The sequence below is a fragment of the Mobula hypostoma genome, chromosome 11 (assembly GCF_963921235.1).
Source record: "Mobula hypostoma chromosome 11, sMobHyp1.1, whole genome shotgun sequence".
NCBI classification, from domain to species: Eukaryota; Metazoa; Chordata; class Chondrichthyes; order Myliobatiformes; family Myliobatidae; genus Mobula; species Mobula hypostoma.
This window is the reverse complement of record NC_086107.1, coordinates 64,762,664-64,784,661: the sequence shown is the minus strand read 5'-3', so window position 1 is coordinate 64,784,661 and position 21,998 is coordinate 64,762,664. Positions and strand designations below refer to the sequence as shown.

Sequence of the window (21,998 nt, the reverse complement as noted above, 5' to 3'; positions counted from 1 at the left end):
TGATAAAGTGTCCAATAAGAAGCTGTTGGTTGAAGCTCATGGACATGGAAATGAAGGCAAATTTATGCTTTGAACGCTGCCATTTTTGATTACTGACAGACTTTGTTTTCATAGAACTATTTTCATAAAAAGGTTTCCTAAGCATTACAGAGGAAATAAAACTGCTATGAACATTTTAACCTCATTTCGTGCAAAGCAACAAGACACATGCAACACACTGCATGAGGTTCATTAACTGTGCTCTATATTTAACTTGTTCTATTCAAAATTTTAAAAGCAATCAAGCTTGGGCATTTATTATAAAGCTCTTGTCAGAAAAAAAAACTAATTACAACTCTGTGTGTGCTGCCACTCTTCTTGCAATTAAGTGACATCTATGTCATGGTTTAATTTTACAAACCAGCGTGTTAGGCATCAGAACGCAAAGCAATTGAAAAGCCATGCCTTCTATAAATCAGTGAAGGTGAATGACTTCTAGAATTGAGAGAAAAATATTCTTTAGTTTCATTACATAAGGCAGCACAAATCTTAAGAGCATTTCAGAAGGAATTTTTCAGGCAGATACGGAACATCTGAACTGTCACCTAAGATGAGCGATTCCCTCTTCCAAAACTGTACAACTCTTAAACAACTGGATCCTCTCCAAATGTAACCCCCACGGATGTGTTCAGAACAACTATCTTTTAACATTGTAGCAATAAAGCAAAAAAGTAGATACAATTTAGTATCCAGATGTTTGATTGTGAAATGCTGATACCGCTGACCAGCTCCAACTTGAAAAAATTTGACTTTTAATGTGGAATTGTTTGCAATAAAAAGTGGTCACAGGTTCCAGTAAATAACTATGGACCGTCACTAAAGCAAAACAATAATGCTTTTATTTAGAAAGAACTATTTCGACAGAAACAGAATCACTAATGTTTCTGACTGAAAGAAATAAAATTTAGTTTTTACCTCATATACCTACAGATACGCACATAGATAAACACAAAAGCTTTATAACTGCTGCATGGCTGGACACATCTGTTACAACAAAAACTCACAAGTAGAAATGATGTTTTTTTTAATGAAGCAATATGAAATTAGTCATTAGAATACCTGCTGAAGACTCCCTGACCAAATGGCACTGCAAGAGACACTGGTCTTCAGAAAATTAATGGGCATATCTGCTCTCTGTATGGGCGTGTACACCAAAAAGATCACATCACACCAAAAATAACCTGGAGCAATGCCCCCACAGGAGTAGAGGTGAAGTGAAAATAGTCAAGATGCTCGGAAATTGACTAATATTCTTGCAGCATATATTTTTTGCTAGCCACAGGTAAAATCACACCTATAAAGATTCATTGCTGATTTGAACAGTGTAGGAAGTAGTTAAATTCCTTGCAGAGAATTTGAGTCAATTTGAGAAATATGCAAACCAAAGGGTGAATGAAACAGTTTTACTGCTCTTCACTTCCAGCACTAGCAATGGTCAGTGAACACCATTACAAAACTGAAGCATTAAAGAAACAAATCAGATGAAAGGGTTTTAATTAGATCAACTAAACAAGCGAAAATCTGAACAATTAGTTGTATTATTTACAGTGTAATCTGAGCATCTATTACACAGTGTCAGTACCATACAGTGCAAGGTGTCACTTATTTCTCTAAACTCTTATTTGTTAGATGAACATATTACACAAAGAAACTCCCTGCTAATGAGATTCCTAAACCACACAGATAATGCTTACCTGCCAGGGCTCTATTGACAGAAGAATGAGTGGCTAATCCAGGCTGTCCTCGCTCGTGAAAGATGCCCGCATAAGGTAGATACTCGGGCAGCAGAAATCGCCTGTAAAAAGTAAAACATATAATCAAAGTAAAGGAGGACATCAATTGAACTAACCAATTAATTTTTTTGATAGACCATTCATATCACAAAGCAGGGCAAGTTGAATTTTGAAATTCTGTTTCCAAATGTTCCACTGGGACTCCGAACAAAAGATTGAAAAGTAATTTAGAAGCTAAATTAAACAGTGCAAGTCTCCCTGTCAAATTTATCTTGCTGACAGCTTAAAAATACCTTTCAATTGCACCACATTTCAAAATTGACTACGGGTCTTTGATCAATAATACATATTAAATTTGACTACAGTACTGTAAAATGTAAGTTTTATTATTATAACCCTTCATTTGCTCCAGCCTTTGTCATTCTTGCCATATGGGATGCTGTTTGAATATAAATATGAACCCTAGCCTTCTTTAATTCAGCACATTAACATTGCCACACTATTTCTCCAATAAAGAATGCAATGTGATTCGAGTATATCTCCTAAAGCGTTCCTGAAGTTCCTTGTACTCGAATGCAAATAAATCTTTGATTGATATTGGTTTATTATTGTCACATATATAAGATACAGTCAAAAGCTTCTCTTGCATACTGTTTATACAGATCAAATCATTACACTGTACATTGAGCTAGAATAAGGCAAAACAACAATGCAGAACAAGGTGTAAAAGCTACTGAAAAAGTGCAAGTGCAGGTAAACTATAAAGCACAAAATTATAATGAGGTACATTATGAAGCCAAGACTCCATCTTATCGTACAAGAGGTCTGCTCAAATGTCTGATAACAGTAGGATAGAAGCTGACCTGAAGCCTGGAGGTATATGCTTTCAGACTTTTGTATCTTTTGCCTAATGGGAGAGGGGAGAAAAGAGAATGTCCAGGGTGGGTCACTGGGGACTTTAAGCAGCAAAGACCATAGACAAAGCTCGGGGAGGAGAGACTGGCTCCTGTGATGTGTCAAACAGTGTCCACAACTCTCTGCAGTTTCTTGTGGTCGTGTCCAGATGCCATAACAAACCATCATGCATCCCAGACAGAATGCTTTCTATGGTGCAACAATAAAAATTGGTACGAGTCGAGGGGGACATGTAAAATACCTTTAGGCTCCTGAGGAAGTAGAGGTGACGGTGAGCCTTCTAGGCCGTAACCATCAACATGATTGGACTGAGTCAGGCTACTAGTGACACCTAGGAAATTGAAGCTCTCAACCTTAACACTGTTGATGCAGACATGAGCACGTATACCAAGCACTCCCCCCCCCACCCACTTTTGAAGTCAATTACCAGCTCTTTTGTTGACACCATGTCATTAATCTCCTTCCTGTACTCAGACTCATCATTATTTGAGATGTGGCCAACTATAATAGTATTATTTGTAAACTTGTAGATGGTAAGAGCAGAATCTACCCGCACAATCATTCATGTACAAAGAGCAGCATACGGGGCTGAGGACACAACCCTGTGGAACACCAGAGTTTAAAATAATTTTGGCAGAGGCTTTGCTGCCTGTCCTTACTGATTGCGGTCTGCTGAGCAGAAAGTCAAGGATCCAGTTGCAAAGGGAGGAATTAGCTCCAGAGTTTGGCAATAAGTTTGCTTGGAATTATAGTACTGAAGGTAGAACTGTAATCTATAAACAATAGTCTGACACATGCCTTTTCTGTCCAGCTAAGTACAGGACCAGGGAGAAAGTATGTGCCACAGACTTGTTTCGGAGGTAGGCAAATTGCAGTGAGGTTGTCTGGAAAGCTGGAGGTAATGCCTGCCATGACCTGCCTCTTGAAGCACCTTGTGATGGTAGTATGAGAGCCACTGGTCATTAAAGTACGTTACCTTGTTTTTCTTGGGTACTGGGATGATAGTGGTCTTCTAAAGGAGGGAACTACAGCGTGAGGCAAGGAGAAATTAAAAATGTCTGCAAATACCCTGCCAGCTGATCCACACGTGCTCAGGATGTAGCCAGGGATAACAACCATGCCTAATACCTTGCAGAGATTCACCCTCTTACATCTACAACGGTGACTGCAGAATCAGGTGCACTGTAGTATTGTCTTCAACCTCTGTTAGCCTTACAGAGGTTATATCTTGATCTTTTATGAAGGTCAGGGTCACCTGATTTGAATGCTGCAGACCTAGACTTCAGAAGATTGTGATCTCCCAGTTCATCCATGGTTTCTGGTTTGGAAACACCCAGATTGCCCTATTTGGTACACAGTCCTGAATACACTTGCTGATAAAGTCTGTGATGGTAGAGTTTACTCATCTAGACTGACACCAAGTCTTTGAACATGAACCATTCTTCTGACTCATGTAGAATCTCATCTGTTTCCTCAGACCAGCACTGTACGACTTTCAGTTCAGGATTCTCCTGTTTCACCTTTTGCTTGTACACAGGAGAAGAAGCACAGCCAGGTGGTCTGAGTTACCAAAGTCTGGACAAGGGATGGCTCGGGAGGCATCTTTCTTCGTAAAGCAATGGTCAAGGGTGTTTAGACTCCTTGGACTTACTCATGTATGTGCTCATTTTTTTTTGAAATGAGGGTGGGAGAGCACAACAGGGGTTGGAAAATTCATGAGATATGAAAAGAGGAAATTTGGAATTAACAAAAATAAATATTAGGGAGTCTTTTCTTTGAAATAATCAAACCTGAAATTAGACTAGGAAGTTATACTATGAGCTTTTAAGAAAGATAATTTGTTTGAAAACTCAATGGGCACAGTTAATCATTCAAGTTGCCTGACAGTCATACTGAATGGCATTCCAGCAGGACCATTACCTCCAAGTAGAACTCAACAGCATCCAATATTAATCAGTCTTACCGGGGTACAAAGCGACCCAGGGATGGGGCTGTCATTCTTGCATTTCTTGGAGCCCGCTGGCGTGATCTCTCTCCACCATCCCTTTAAAGCACAAAAAGGATAGCAAATTTTACATTCCTCAAATAGTAAATGAAACAGTTAATAATAGTATTCATTTCAACTCAAATTAAATAGGTTGCACCAGTGTATCGTCACTTGAAAGGCATTTGGACATGGATTAAATTTTTTTTGAGGGATACAGGCCAAAAGAAGGCAAAATGAGCTAGTTGAGATGGGCATCTTTGCTGGCATGGACTAACTAGGTTGAAGGGCCTATTGCCACGCTGGATTAGTCTGACGATGCAAATGCTGATGTACCGAAGAGTACAATGAAAGAGCAAAAAAAAACTGAAGTATTGTCCCATTTTAATCAGGTTTGGCATTCCCAAAATTCAACAGTTAATTATTACATAGGAATTGCAATGTGCCATTTTTATTAACAGATATCAAGCTGGCTTAATAAAGTATCTTAATACAATTTACAGCTTCATAATGTAGCTAAGCACACAAGGATTGGGAAAGAACTTTGTAGAGGTGTGCACCAGTGGTCTAGTTACACCCATAATTACTAATGTCATTAATAAATAATAATGTATTAAAGGCAGTATTTCACTGGCCTTCCAAACCTCAAGTCTAGTGGTGTGGTCCACATAGCATTTAGGCCTGAGGTTGCAGGCTATAGAGGATCCACATTTGAAATGTTCTGGCAACCCATGAGCTGCCAGTAATGCTCAGGGAACAGCACTGCCAGCTGTAACAGTACTCATTTTATTTTATTTTTTTAGATTTGGAGACATTTACAAACTATTCAAATTGAATTACACAAAAATTAAATTAAATTATTAATTGAAACCTACAGGCACATACTTAAAATCAAAAAAAAAATCTTTCCCTTTGCCTCCAAGCATTTTGCTTTATTAGACCCATTAAACCATTGAAACTTAGAAATTGTGTCTGGTGATACTTTGGTACAGAACCAAGTGGCAATTCCTGAGCATAATATAATCATATAACAATTACAGCACAGAAACAGGCCATCTCGGCGCTTCTAGTCCGTGCTGAACTTTTACTCTCACCTAGTCCCACCGACCTGTACTCAAGCCCATAACCCTCCATTCCTTTCCTGTCCATATATCTATCCAATTTAACTTTAAACGACAACATCGAAACTGCCTCAACCACTTCTGCTGGAAGCTCGTTCCACATAGCCACCTCTCCGAGTAAAGATGCTGGACAATCTCACCTAATAAAGGACAGCAGATGTCTTGGTAAAATTACAATGTGGGGTAATCTAGAAGGATGGAGGTTAAGGAAATGGGCATGTTAGATTTTTTTTGAAATGAGACTTTGCTTTCTCGGTAAATGGTAAATATAGGTAAATGAGATTTAAAGTTACAATGCGCAAGTATAATTTTGGATTTGGATGAACTCCAGTTTTTGGAGCATACTTATAGGAATGGTGAAGCCTTGGTACATTAGAAACATGGGTGGCTGATCCATTGGCAGAAGGGCTGAAGTACAGACAGTAGATGCTATTCTCATACATGTCATAGGCTTGGTGATAAGAGTATAAAACGGCCGGAACATTAATAATCAGTCTCATGTTGGAGGAAACAAGGGGAGTGGATGCATGATCTGTGAATGGAAAATAAGCCCTTTGAAGAAGAGTATCAAAGTATATTATGGATGGGAGGACACGGCATATCTGAGACTTCTGTACACTTTTACAGAATGGGAAAAGCTGGACAGTGTACTGAAGTCACAGCACTGATATACCAGTTGAAGATTTATGATCATGAACCCCCAAGGAAGGGAGTAATTTTATTTTGCAATGACTAACAAGTTCCTTAAGATGTTTGTAGGTAGGATGGGCAATATACACAAATAATACAAATGCACTGTAACCATGAAAGGAATTTCACATTCATTTAAAAATATGTATCCGTCAATGTATTAAGATCATGATCCAGAGGAAAAAAATTGTTGGGAATCATTAGATATCTATTGCCTTTCAAACAGCCTGAGATAGAGGAGAAGATTTCAAAATTTTGCTGGAAATATTATTATTCTAACTAAATGCTTCAAAACTGCATTCCAGAACTTTGGTTTATCTGACCCAGAAATAACACTATTTCATTATCTTCACACTGAAGCCAGAACCTGATCTCATTTAGTTTGTATCTCTTAGTATTTCATTCTGATAAAAACCATTCCAGTTTCTCCCCAAGCTATGTAATAAGTTAAGGGGCCCAAATCTTAAACTGACAGGTGAGCTCATAACTGGCCCAAATCCCTGGGTGCCATCTTCTGCTAAGAATCCAGTTCCAAGGTGACTGTTGGGTTCCAGCAGGGGCCGAGGTTGTCATTAATAGCCAGTGAGGTCATGCCATTTAGATCACCAGCTGTTAAAGAAATGGCACCTCTCTGGCATTCACCAATACACAAAAAATGCAAACCTGACAATTAAAGTAATTTATTTAAATCAACTCAATTAAATAAAAGAAATTAACTTATCCAATTCCTCACAACCATCCCTTCCCATGCTAATAATAGGCCCAATAGAAATGCACCAGTATCATGAAGTACTGGGAAATATGTGGAAGCTTACATTTCCCCAGTGAACTCTATGAGAAGAGCAGTTGCCCAAGGTTGAAATTAGCTAAACACAAGTTCCAGAATTCTGCTTTCACTGAGTCCTGGTGAAGTTCTGCAGTTACACTGGTACAAAATGCTGGTAATTCCCAGCAAAGATGCTGGCTTTCATACAGAAGAACGAGTCCAACAAGATCATTCTGAGCTTGGCATTTTGACTGTAACCTCACATATTAGTGTTAATGCTGGGACTGTATAGCAGACAGTATGGTGATCAGTGCTTTGCTTTTAAAAGAGTGAGCCAACAGTTAAATTTACACTGGCATCTCATTAATTCTCAGACAATACTGACATTCTGCCGTGAATAGAGAACAAGCACAAAATTTATTTTGCTCTGAAGCAACATTCATGCATTCCCACCAAATAGTGCACAACTTCAAACATTTGCTGAGGATGTACCAAACAAATGCACTATAAAGGACAAACACTGTTCTGAGCTTGTAGAAATTCAGATAATCAGAATCAGGTTTAATACCACTGGCACATGTCGTGAAATTTGTTAACTTAGCAGCAGCGGTACAATGCAATACACAATAAATATAGAATGAAATATTATATACATAAAATAGTGCAAAAACAAAAATAATTTTAAATAGTGAGGTAATGTTCATGGATTCAATGTCTATTGGCAGAGGGGAAGAAGCTGTTCCTGAATTGATGAGTGTGTGCCTTCAGGCTTCTGTACCTCTTTCTTGATGGTAACAATGAGAAGCGGACATGTCCTGGGTGATGGGGATCCTTAATAATGGAAGCAGCCTTTCTGAGGCACCACTCCTTGAAGATGTCTTGGATACTACAGAGACTAGTACCCATGATGGGGCTGACTAATTTTACCACTTTCTGTAGCTTCTTTCGATCCTATGCAGTAGCGCCCTCCCACCCCACCCCATACCAGATGGTGATGCAGTCAGTCAGAATGCTCTCCACAGTACACCTGTAGAAGTTTGAAGTTTCATAGGTGACAAACCAAATCTCTTCAGACTCCTGATGAAATATAGCCACTGCCTTGCCTTCCTTATAGCTGCATTGATATTTTGAGATGAGGTTAGATCCTCAGAGATATTGACACTCAGGAACTTGAAATTGCTCACTCTCTGCACTTCTGATCCCTCTGAGATTGGTTTGTGTTCCTTTGTCTTACCCTTCCTGAAGTCCACAATCAGCTCTTTGACCTTACTGACGTGGAGTGCAAGATGGTTGCTGCAACACCACTCAACCAGCTGGTATATCTTGCTCCTATACGTCCTCTCATTTCCAACTGAGATTCTGCCAATGGTTGTATCATCAACAAATTTATAGATAGCACTGGAGCTATGCCTAGCCATACAGTAATAGGTACAGAGAGAGTAGAGTAATGGGCTAAGCACACATCCCTGTGGTGCACCAATGGTGATTGTCAACGAGGAGATGTTATTCCCAATCTGCATAGGTTGTGGTCTTATGGTTAGGAAGTCAAGGATTCAATTGCAGAGGAGGTACAGAGGCCCAATTTCTGTAGCTTTTCGAAAGCTCTGTAGGAATGATAGTGCCAAATGCTGAGCTATAGCTCATGAACAGCATCCTGACATAGGTGTCCGTATTGTCCAGGTGATATAAGGCTGCATGGAATCATTGAGGTTGTGTCTGCTGTAGACCAATTGTGGTGATAGGCAAATTGCAGCGGGTCCAGGTCCTTGCTGAGGCAGATGTTGATTCTGGCCATGACCAACCTCTCAAAGCATTTCATCACCATATATGTGAGTGCTACTGGATGATAGTCGTTAAGGCAGCTCAATCTGCTTCTTGGGCACTGATATAATTGTTGCCCTTTTGAAACAGGTGGGAACTTCCAACCATAGCAGAGAGAGATCGGAAGTCCCTTTGAATACACCCACCAGTTGATTGGCCTAAGATTTCAGACCAGGTACCCAAATGGGGTCTGCGTTTAACTTGCTACCTTTCATAATATTTTTCACTGGGCATAACATCTCTCTTGCAAATGTAAACAAACACAAACTAGTAAAGACTCTGTTTAAATGCAGCAAAGTACACAATATTTATGTATGATTGATAATTTTAGCACATAATCATATAATATGTTTTAATAAGTTATTACAATTGAATTTCATTTGGAAATAAACTGAAACTGCCCAAATCCAACTATGAAATTTTGTTGGTCCTGAAACTATTATTAACTATACGTTGGAGGCAAAGAATGAAAACATGCAAAGGGAATTTAATAGATGTAAGACTAACTTAATCCAAATTAATCAAGATGTTCTCAGGAATCCAACAAGTATAAAACTGGAACACAAAATCTGCCAGGGTGGTGGTCATTCTCATAGAAACTGATAAAATTAACTAAATCATTGCACGTGATGTAAGGAGAAAATTAACTCAGAATAAATATAATTCTAAGAATAGGAGAGATGGACTAACTAATTTTAGGAGTGCTTGAAACAAGGTTATTTCAGTACTTTTCTATTAAAGATAATTCCAATTTCCCATTTTGACATTGTTTATCTGGTTATAAATATAGGAGTATACAGACTTTCAACAACCTGCTGAAACAAAGTATCTCCATTTAAAAGGAAGCCATGTTTTGTCTTACTTGCACCAAATTCTTGTTCTCTACTTTTATTTAAGCCATCTTTATTTGGCATAACTTCAATGCATTAAAAAAATTACCACTTTGTCTCCAATAGGATTTTCACACAGATCAATCACATTTACTTCTTACAATAAAGTAATCTACCACCAGGCTTTAATGCTGAAAACAATGCATTCTATCATCTTCCTTTACACTCCTATAAGCCTGAAATTTCTGCTGATTTTAATATGCACTGTGGCAGCTATTAAAGACCATCAATTTCAATGGTACCCTGAAGAAAACTGCACCGCCAGCCAGAATTTACAATACACTAAACACTATCGAGTTCTATTTATCACCCCGATTTTGTGACCTAAAGCAGAAAAAAACTGAACAGCTTTTAAAAAAATAAGTGTACTATTAAACTGCTTCTACCCCATATCTATTGACAGAATCTGAACCCAGAGCCAAAAGATCAAGTTGGTAATATAGATGACTTCTCTTGGATGAATTGCAATTTGAAAAAAAAATGAAAGTAGTTCTGGTCTCACTGTGAATAGCAAAAGTAAGAGTTGACAGGACAGTATATATGAAAAATGCTGTTAAAAGTTTTTGCAAAGGAAAGGCAGCCTTCAACATCAAAGTTACTTTTAATTATAGTTGGTCTTACTCGAGATACCTTTGGGAAATTTTAAACACCAGAGAAAAACAAAACACATAGTATCAATTTATACCCCCGCAATTCACTTTCCTTTAACAAGCCTCTGTTGAAATGTTGTACATTCATCTGTTTAACAGGTAACTGTAGAAAATCATCCAGTTGGGCACACATAAGAGATGAGGCAAAAATAATTATAACTGCTTCCTCCAGTATCTATAGTATTCAGTCTTTTATTAAATAGTGTATTCTTGAAGACAATATAGTTGCTTAAATCTATGGAATACCAAAAAGATAATTATATGATAATTATTAATTTACTCCTCCAAGAAGACCGCAACCTTGCCGTAGGGTTTGGAGGCTTCCGTGTCTCAGTGACCCGAAGAGCTACGTTGGCTGGAGTCAGGGCCCTGTGGTTTGGCCCTTGATAGGATGACCCATACCAATCAGGTCAAAGTGTAGAGGCCAGACTAATAGTGGTCCACCAGTCCTCCAGGTTCAGGGGTTCAGCTCAGAGCTACCAACCTTGACTGGTTAAAAAACAATTGTTACAGGAACAGCATTGAAGAATCCTTCTAGATAGACAGAGTTGGAGGACCTTCATTGCTGCCCTAAATGCCAACGGTGTTACAGGCACTAAGTATTAATTTACTCCTACACTCTTTGTGAAATTAGTTTTCAAAATACAGGGGGTAGGTAGATTTAATTAAATGCAAAAGGACAAAGTCTGTGTACACTTTCTGCAGTTTGAAACTTTATTGAAAATGAGGAAGCAAGGTAATTGGAACATGGATAATTGAATGTTCACAACAGCTAACAAGAGCTCTCTTTACACCTTATAGAATACATTAACACTATTACGAGATCAATTATGTGCCTCATGAAGGAGGAGGTCATTAGTAACGAGATTATCAGGAGTATGTCCATAATCTTTTGGAGTTAGCACTGCTCATCACCAGGTGACATTTATGTAACAAATCTTACTAAATATACTAATTGTGAGAAATAGAAAATTATTTTTTGCTACAACAGATCTGTGAATCTGAGACAGTAACCAATTAAAAGTAGATTCCATTTCCAAGTTTGCAGGAACAATGAGCTTCCGTGTAAAAGAAATCTAAAAAAAAAGGTGTAATAACAGTGGTCTCAATATTACCAGAAGTGATGGTGCTCAAGCTTCTCCACTTCAATGCTTTTAGCCGATTAGTATGGTAAATCAATAATGAAAACCACATCGTTCTGTGTAGTACATAGCACAATTTATCTCTTTTAATGCAACGTATGCTTTAGAATACTGAAAGGAGAAGAAGAAGAAGTGCCAAAAGACCCATCACACCACTCAATAGGTCATAGCAGAGGATGATAAAAACACAGCAGTAATGTAAAACCCAATGGTAAAGAGCTCTTCAATAAAAAATAGCAGCATTATTTTCCTGGTGAATCGTGGAGTATGATGATAGACAATTAACAGAAATTGTACCAACCCCCACACACCTCCACAAACTAAATAATGTGACCAAAGTATCCTGGATCTGTCTGGACTAGAAGACAGAACATTTAGCTTTGTTCGAATCCCAAATATTAAGCAGCAGTAGGTCACTCATTATTTGATGCTCCTCCTCCGTTAGTAGGGCCATGCCTGATCTGATTATGTCAGTAATTTTGCATCCTTGCATACCCTCCTGGTAACCTCATACTACTTTGCTTTTCAAGAACCTATCTACACGTGTCTTAAAAATTAAGCAAGAAAATGTTATGAAACATTATTCAGTTTATGAAGAATGAAGAATTTATGAAGAATGAAGAATTTATTAAGAATGCATTTAGTGTGTAACAAGGTTAAAACATTAATGGATTGTTGAAAAAAATTATTGCCAAGAATATCAAAATCACTTACCCTAAAAATATCTGTTATCAAAGAGACAATTCAAGTACAATATAGGCTATTAAAGAATAGTAAAGTGAATATAGGAATTAGGAGCAGGAGCAGATCAGTCAATTCATTGAATGAGAAAGTAGCTGATCTGACTGCAATCTTAGCTCTGCTTTCTTATTTATCCATGTAATTTTCCATCAACTTGCTCATCAAGAGTCTATTGACCTTTTGCCTTAAAAACATTCAAAATACTTCTGCTTTCACCATCCACTGAGAAAGAGACTTTAATGACTCACCAAGAATCACCTGGATGAGTATGCTGCAGTTGTTACCGACTTCATTAAAACCTGTGTGGATGAGCGTGTGCCTACAAAGACTTACTGTACATTCCCAAACCAAAAGCCGTGGATGAACCAGGAGGTACGTCATCTGCTAAAGGCTAGATCTGTGGCATTCAAGTCTGGCAACCCAGGACTGTACCAGAAAACCAGGTATGACTTGCAGAAGGGTATTTCAAGGGCGAAGAGACAATTTCGAATGAGGTTTGAGGCAAAATCGGATGTACAGCAACTCTGGCAGGGTCTGCAAGACATTATTTCCTATAAAGCGAAACCCAATAGCATGAATGGCAGCGATGCTTCACTACCAGATGAACTGTTTTTAAAGAGAGTGAACCCTCGCAAGGCAGGAGGTCCCGATGGAGTACCTGGGAAGGCTCTGAAAAGCAGGAGTATTCAAGGACATTTTCAACCTCACACCGCTGCGGGCCGAAGTTCTCACTTGCTCCAAAAAGGCAACAATTACACCAGTGCCTGAGAAGAATAATTTGGGCTGCCTTAATGACTATTGCCCAGCAGCATTCACATCGACAGTGATGAAATGCTTTGAGAAGTTGGTCATGACTGGACTGAACTCCTGCCTCAGCAAGGACCTGGACCCATTGCAATTTGCCTATTGCCACAATAGGCCAAGGGCAGATGCAATCTCAATGGCTCTCCACACGGCTTTAGACCACCTGGACAACACAAACACCTACGTCAGGATGCTGTTCATTGACAATAGCTCAGCATTTAACACCATCATTCCCATAATCTTGATTGAGAAGTTGCAGATCCTGGGCCTCTGTACCTCCCTCTGCAATTGGATCCTCAACTTCCTGACCAGAAGACCACAATCTGTGCAGATTGGTGCTAACATCTCCTCCTTGCTGACAACCAACACTGGCGCACCTCAGAGATGTGTGTTTAGCCTACTGCTCTACTCGCTATATACACATGACTGTGTGGCTAGGCATAGTTCAAATACCATCTATAAATTTGCTGATGATACAACCATTGTTGGTAGAACCTCAGGTGGTGACAAGAGGGCGTACAGGAGTGAGAGATGCCAACTAGTGGAGTAGTGCCGCAGCAACAACCTGGCACTCAATGTCAGTAGGACGAAAGAGCTGATTGTGGACTTCAGGAAAAGTAAGATGAAGGAACACATACTAATCCTCAGAGGGATCAGAATTAGAGAGAGTGAGCAGCTTCAAATTCCTGGGTGTCAAGATCTCTGAGGATCTAACCTGGTCCCAACATATCAATGTAGTTATAAAGAAGGGAAGACAGTGGCTATACTTTATTAGGAATGTGAAGAAATTTGGCATGTCAACAAATACACGCAAAAACTTCTATAGCTGTACCGTGGAGAGCATTCTGACAAGCTGCATCACTGTCTGGTATGGAGTGGCTACTGCACAGGACTGAAAGAAGCTGCAGGAGGTTGTAAATCTAGTCAGCTCCATCATGGGTACTAGCCTACAAAGTACTCAGGACATTTTCAGGTAGTGGTTTCTCAGAAAGGTAGCATCCATTATTAAGGACCTCCAGGCACCCAGGACATGCCCTTTTCTCACTGTTACCATCAGGTAGGAGGTACAGAATCCTGAAGGCACACACTCAGCGATTCAGGAACAGTTTCTTCCCCTCTGCCATCCGATACATAAATGGACATTGAATCTTTGGACCTCATTTCTTAAAAAAAAACAGTATTTCTGTTTTTGTATGTTTTTTAATCTATTCAATATATGTAATTGATTTACTCGTTTATATATTATTATTATTTTTTTCTCTGCTAGATTAGTCATAGTCATACTTTATTGATCCCGGGGGAAATTGGTTTTCGTTACAGTTGCACCATAAGTAATTAACTGGTAATATGTAAATTATGCCAGGAAATAAGTCCAGGACCAGCCTATTGGCTCAGGGTGTCTGACCCCCCCAAGGGAGGAGTTGTAAAGTTTGATGGCCACAGGCAGGAATGACTTCCTATGACGCTCTGTGTTGCATCTCAGTGGAATGAGTCTCTCGCTGAAAGTACTCCTGTGCCCAACCAGTACATTATGCAGTGGATGGGAGACATTGTCCAAGATGGCATGCAACTTGGACAGCATCCTCTTTTCAGACACCACTGTCAGAGTCCAGTTCCATCCCCACAACATCACTGGCCTTACGAATGAGTCTGTTGATTCTATTGGTGTCTGCTACCCTCAGCCTGCTGCCCCAGCACACAACAGCAAACATGATCGCACTGGCCACCACAGACTCGTAGAACACCCTCAGCATCGTCCGGCAGATGTTAAAGGACCTCAGTCTCCTCAGGAAATAGAGATGGCTCTGACCCTTCTTGTAGACAGCCTCAGTGTTCTTTGACCAGTCCAGCTTATTGTCAATTCGTATCCCCAGGTATTGCATTGAACTGCTGCTGCTAAGTTAACAAACATCACGTCACATGCCGATGATAATAAACCTGATTCTGATTCCGCAAAAAGCATTTAATTTCGCCAAACTTAAACCAGCGACTTTTTTCTTTTGTAAGATTGACCCAACTGGCCCCGCAGTCACCTGTTCAAGACTGTTCAGGAGTTACTGTTTCAATTGGGTCTCCTCTCACTCTTCTGAACTCTGCTGGTACAAGTGTAATCCAATCCTTCCTCACATAATAACTCACCTATTCCAGTCAGCAGTCCAGTACGCCTTCTCCAAACTGCTCCCCTCCTAAGGAGGCCTCACTGGTACCCAAGCATAACCTCCATACTTGTCTCACAATTACATAATTATATTTGATGAACCTTTGAAATTATATGACATTCCTGCATTTTTTTTCTAAACATGGTCTAGATGTGGTGATAAAATGAAATAGGGAAATTTGAGGTGTACAAAGACAAAATAGTACAAATGCTGGATATGTGGTATGAAAATAGTTACACTGTGTTCACCCAGCAATCCGGCAATAATTGCCGAGAGAAAGAATGGATGTCAGTTCAATGATCTTCCATCTGAACTACTGAAACAAAACCAGAATAAGGCATCATTGCTTTGCATTAACATTGATAGAAGATAGTATGCCACAGGCTCAAAGACAACTCATGGTGAATTAGGGGTAGGAATTCACAAACCCAATAGAGACATTGACAGTACTGAAAGAACCAGACGGTAATAGTAGCAAATACACAAGAATTGTTAATTTCAAAATCAGGACTTCAAAAACATATATGTAAAGCCTGCATCAAAGATGTCTTTTTTCTTCAATGCGGGTTGAAAATCTGCACAATTCGTTCGACATGTGGGGGCGTGGGGAGGGTGGAGAGATGGTGGGTGGTGAGAGAAAGAAAATGGGGAAGGGAGAGGGAGGAAGGGAGAGGGAGGAAGGGAGAGGGAGTGTGTGGGGGGGAGAGAGTGTGGGGGGAGAGAGTGTGGGGGGGAGAGAGTGTGTGGGGGGGAGAGAGTGTGTGGGGGGGAGAGAGTGTGGGGGGAGAGAGTGTGGGGGGAGAGAGTGTGGGGGGGAGAGAGCGTGGGGGGGAGAGAGTGTGGGGGGAGAGAGTGTGTGGAGGTGGAGAGTGTGTGGAGGTGGAGAGAGAGAGTGTGTGTGGACGTGGAGAGAGAGAGTGTGGAGGGGAGAGACAGTATGTGGAGGGGGAGAGAGCACATGCTGCGGGGGGAAGAGAGAGAGGCAGTGAGGAACTTGAAAGTGACAGTAATTCAGCAATTGTGAATATTCAGCAGGCTGCAGAAATTTCAGAAAAGGCACAGCATTAATTTTTAAAAGATTTGTAGTGATAAAGTGTCGGCTGATCACAGAGCAGCAGAGAAATTAATTAATGAGTTTTAATAATTTAAAAAAAATTATTTCTCATTTCGTCAGTCAGCTATGGCTATTTTTTGTCAGGTAGAGCTCTTACCACTTAGTGGTAGATGCTGGTTTCATATTCAATTTATCATGTTGAGTATCTTCCATGATTTTCCCTGCGGCATCAATCATCTTAATTTACCGTTGGCACTACCTGTCACATCCTATAAACCCATAGTAAAATTTTTCGCTCTACTCCTTTTCAAACACAAAGCTGACCCCAAGTATATCAATGTTTGCTTTTAGCAGTACATTCAGACAATCTTTGCTTGTTAACGAAATCTGGTTCATTACTCATTATTAATTTTGATGAGGCTTGCCCTCCTGCTGTTTCTGGGACTTATTACTGTTTTAAAAATACTTTGATCATGCAAGAAATTCATCACTTTTCTGAAATAACCTTCGAGATTATCCCAATCTACATGGAGCAAACAAAACCTTAATGCTGACACATTGTCAGAAAGGATAGAAACTACTTCTATTTTCACCATAATTCTTTCCAGATAAGTGATAACATGATATTAAACAGCTGCTGAGGTGTTCGTATCCTCTTGGGATCAAGGTCTCAATTCTCTGATAATAACTGGAGAATTAAGCCATTTTCACTCTCATTTTTGTTGTGACAATGCTATCAATTAATAATTCCAGTTTGAACACAGTTCAGCACAATTAGTTCACAGAGGGGCTGCTTCTCTTCATTACTAATTGGAAAACTGCCTGCTCCAAACACAAATTATTTATTAGTTCTCAGTCAAGTTCAGGTGGAGCCAAATTCGCATACCAATGCACAGGAGTACAAATGTAACGGATTGCCAGTGCAAAACTGAAAAAACCCAGTTCAGCTCAGAGTACCACCACCAGCATTCTTCACCCAATTGTGAGGGAACTTCTGAGCTTCTGTCATACTTCCACTAAGTTATGTATTTGCTCTATGAGGATACTTTGAAGCATTACATTCACTTTTGTTCTCATCAAATGATTTTAAACACAGATAACGTGAATAATCATCAATTTTTGACAGGTTTACAAAGTGGTAAAACACATAACACAGATGGACAACAGCTATGAGAATAATTTCTCCTGCATTCCGTTAATAGTTGAACAAACAAAAGCATTTTCCATTCAAATTGACAGCAAAGTAGAGAACTGTCAATCAAATTCCTTGGGACCCGACAGTTTTCAGATTATGCTTGAATTTAGATTAGTGGTACCAAAAACTTGCAATACCAGTGGTGTTGGTCTTGTGCTCCCAATAAACATAATATGAAACCATTAAAAATATTATGTTCATATCTCCCAGTAAGTGTATTGCTGACAATGAAAAGCCAATAGAAACATTCATACCTGAATTATGAATTTGTTTGATAAAGGTCTTCTTTATATACTAAAGCAACACACACAAAATACTGGGTAAACTTAGCAGCTCAGGCAGCATCTAAATAGGCAACTCCTTGGGCTGAGACTCTTCTTCAGGACTGGAAGGAAAGGGGGAACTCTTCAGAATAAAAAGGTGGTGGGAGGGGAAGGAGGATAGCTAGAAGGTGATAAGTGAAGCAAGGTGAGTAGGAAAGGTAAAAGGCTGGACTCTGATAGGAGAGGAGAGTGGACTGTAGGAGAAGGGGAAGGAAGAGGGGACCGAGGGGGAGGTGATAGGCAGGTGAGAAGAGGTAAGAGCCAGAGTGGGGAATAGAAGAGGGGAGGGAGAGGAGAAATTTCATTTCCAGAAGGAGAAATCAATTGGAAGCTACTCAGACAGAATATAAGGAGTTGCTCCTCAATCCCGAAGGTGGCTTCGTCATGGCACTAGAGACGGTCATGGACCGACATGTTGGAATGGGAATCGGAATTAAAATATTTGGCCACTGTGGAGATCTGCTTTTCATGGATAGAGCAGAGGTGCTCAACGAAATGACCCCTCAATTTACGATGTGTGTCATTAATGCAGAGAAGGCTGCACTGGAAGCACAATAGATGACCCCAGCAGGTTTGCAAGTAAAGTGGTAACTCATCTGGAAGGACTGCCTGGGACCCTGAATGGAGATGAGGGAAGATGTGAATGGGCAAGTGCAGGGATAAGTGCTGTGATGGAGATTAATGGGGAGGGATGAATGGACAAGGGAATCATGGAAGGAAGCACTAGCCTTCCACACTGTATAAGAGAATACCTGCCAGGCACTGGGCATTTATCAATCTTAACTTGCTGCCTCCTCCTCCTCCATAATCTGTATATGGTCCATGACCTCACTGCTGCTTTGCCTCATTTCTATACAGTCTATGTCCTTCTCCCAAGTAAATACAGATGCAAATAACCCATTTAGGATCTCCCCATTTCTTCCTGCTTCATGCACAGATGACCACTTTGATCGTCAGGAGGACCAATTTTGTCCCTTACTATCCTTTTGCTCTTAATATATCTGTAGAAGTCCTTAGGATTCTCTTTTACCTTCATGCCTCCTTTTAACCCTTCTGATTTCCTTCTTAAATGTTCTCTTCCATTTCTTATACACAAGTACCTCATTTGTTCCTTCCTGCCTACACTAGTTATGCAAACTCTTTCTTCTTAACCATAGTCTCTCTATCTCTTGAAAACAAACATTCCCTAAAACTGTCATCCTTGCCTTTTATCCTGACAGAAACTCTCCTGAACACATTTGACAAACTCTATCCCATCCAGCCCTTTCACAGTCAGGAAGTCCCAGTCAATGTGGAAAGTTAAAAATCACATACTATCAGAACTTTATGTTTCTTGCAGCAGTCTGTGATCTCCATTGGGTGGTCTATAATACAAACGTTTGTGTAATCCCATTAACGTAGTCATCTCTTTCTTATTCCTCAGAACCACCCACATAACCTCAGTAGATGAGCTCTTCAGCTTATATTGTCTGAGCACTGTTGTGCCACTTTCGCTGACTAGAAATTCCATCCCTCTTGCTCTGTCATGCCTAAAACAACAGACCACTGGAACATTGAGCTGCCACTCCTGCGCCTCCTGCAACCAAGTTGCACAAATGCCTACAATGTCCTAAGCTCATCCACTCCACTATCTGCTCTGGCATTCTGATTCCCATCCCCCTGCAACTCCAGTTTAAACCCTCCACTAGCAAATTTACTCGCAAGAATATTAGCCCCCCTCTAGTTCAGGTGCAAACCATACCATCTGTAAAGCCCACCTTCCCCGGAAAAAAGCACAATAATCCAAACATCTTAAGTGCCTGGAGGACCTGTCCTTTAACTTAGCACCTAAAACCATGAACTCACTTTGCAGGTCTTGTCAGTCTTCCTACTCATGTCATTTTCATTGATGTGGACCAGGACTTTGGCTGCTCTACCTCTCATACGGGTACCCTGCAATGACTACCTATCCCCTTTCCCCCTCCTGAAAGTCCCCAAGTTACCTGTGCCCTGCACCTTGAGTGCAGCTAACTCTCTATATCACTTGTCGCCCAACCCATCAGCTTCTCGAACAATCTGGCATTCATCTGGCTCCAGTTCCAGTTTCTTAACATGGTCTGAAAGCTGCTGCATCTGGATGCACCTCTTGCAGGTGTAGTTATCAGAAACACCCAAGGTCTCCCTGCCCTTCCACATCCCAGATCAGGAGCATTCCAGTATCCTGTCTGGCATACCTACAGGGTCTGCCTCTCCTCATCAAAGCTTTTATGAGCCTGTCTCAACTCCCCACTCTAACAATGGCCGCTCCGCTTAAACCTAATATCTTTTTATTGGCCCTTGGCAAGTGTCTAATTACGCACAATCCAATGTCTCCAAGGGAACTGTGGCATACAGAATGTCCCGACTGCCCCAGCTTGCTTCTTTTGAAATCTCTCGCCACAACACCCAATCCAGCGGCTCCAAGAGAACTGCGGTGCAAACAATGTTCAAGAAAGATAACAGGGATAACCATGGGAATTATAAGGATTTGGAAGCTTTTGCAAAGGTGCAGAGCAGATTTACCAGGATGATGCCTGGATTAGAAAGCGCGTCTTTGGAGGATAAGTTAAGCCAACTAGGGTTTTTCTCATTGGATGAGAAGCAAGTTGATACAAGTGCATTAAATGATAAAAGGCATAGTTAGTGTGAATAGCTAAAGACTTTTTTTTTTCCCCGCTGGGGTGAAAATGGCTATTACAAAGGAATATAACTTTAAAGGGATGGGTGGAGGGTGGAAAGTGGAAAGAGTAAAGTATACAGGGGATGTCAGAGCCTTTTTTTTTAAAAACACAGAAAGTGGTAGGCAAGTGAAAAGTGCTACAGACTCTTACATAGACTTAGGCATATGGATGATTGAAAAGTTGAGGGCTGTGCCAGGGGTGGGGAGGGGTGGTTAGATTGATTTTGGAGTAGGTTAAAGTGTCGGCAAACACTGTGGGCCAAAGAGTCTGTACTGTCCTGTTGTTCTATCTTCTGTTCATTAGTTTCAGCTGAACAGTCTTTAAGACAGTGGAAAAACATTGGTAATGCTCTCATTTGCAGTTGAAAATAGAAATGTATTTTCTTTGGAAGATTCATAATACCAGGATGAGTAGGACAAAAAAATTTAAATAGTTGAGAGGGACCCATTTGATTGACAGATGACCTTTTCTCATTCCATTGCTCTTATCTAAACACAAACTATAGCAACTGATATTAATTCTCAATTAATCTGCTCATTCAAATATCTATTTGGCACATGCCTGGAGCCTAAATAATACCAATTCTGTCTTACTAGCACTGTATCTGCCAGGATGTACCTCTCTGTTGAAGCGAATGTTGCTGTAACTCCAAACTCTTTCTTTCTTGGGCCTTCCCTCATGGTCAAGGATTACCTGCTCCCATTCCAGTTTGGTGGGTTCTGAGGTGTTCAATGAGCCCTGTGTGGGATTTGCAAACTCAGGAAAAGGCTATGGTGCTTGTGGTTGACGTGGCTAGGGATCATTTTATTGGGATCACACAGTGGTGCTAGAAAGTTCGTGAACCTTGTCGAATTTTTTCTATTTATGCATAAATATGACCTAAAGTGTGATTAGATCTTCACACAAGTCCTAAAATTAGATGAAGAGAACCCAATTAAATAAGTACCACAAAAACATTATACTTGTTCATTTATGTATTGAGAAAAATGATCCAATATTACATGTATTTGTTGGAAAAAGTATGTGAATCTTTGCTTTCAGTAACTGGTGTGACCCCTCGTCCAGCAATAACTTCAACCAAACATTTCCGGTAACTGTTCATCAGTCCTATACATTGGCTTGGAGGAATTTTAGGCCACTGCTCCTTACAAAACCACTTCAACTCTGGGATGCTGGTGGGCTTCCTTGCATGAACTGGTCTCAGGTCCTTTCACAACACTTCTGTAAGATTATGATCAGGATTTTGAATCTGCCATTCCAAAACACGAATTT

At 40.2% G+C, this 21,998-nt stretch overlaps 1 protein-coding gene across 2 annotated transcripts in view; it reads right to left on the bottom strand.

Moving 5' to 3' along the window:
• LOC134353797 (activating molecule in BECN1-regulated autophagy protein 1-like) overlaps window positions 1-21,998 on the bottom strand; it is a 423,477-nt gene that overhangs the window by 230,207 nt on the left and 171,272 nt on the right. For both annotated transcript variants that reach the window (XM_063062189.1, XM_063062188.1), the window contains exons 10-11: window positions 4,651-4,731; window positions 1,734-1,834 (exon numbers count right to left, since the gene is read on the bottom strand). In XM_063062189.1, coding sequence (XP_062918259.1) covers window positions 1,734-1,834; window positions 4,651-4,731 — 182 coding nt within the window. The remainder of the gene's footprint in view (window positions 1-1,733; window positions 1,835-4,650; window positions 4,732-21,998) is intronic.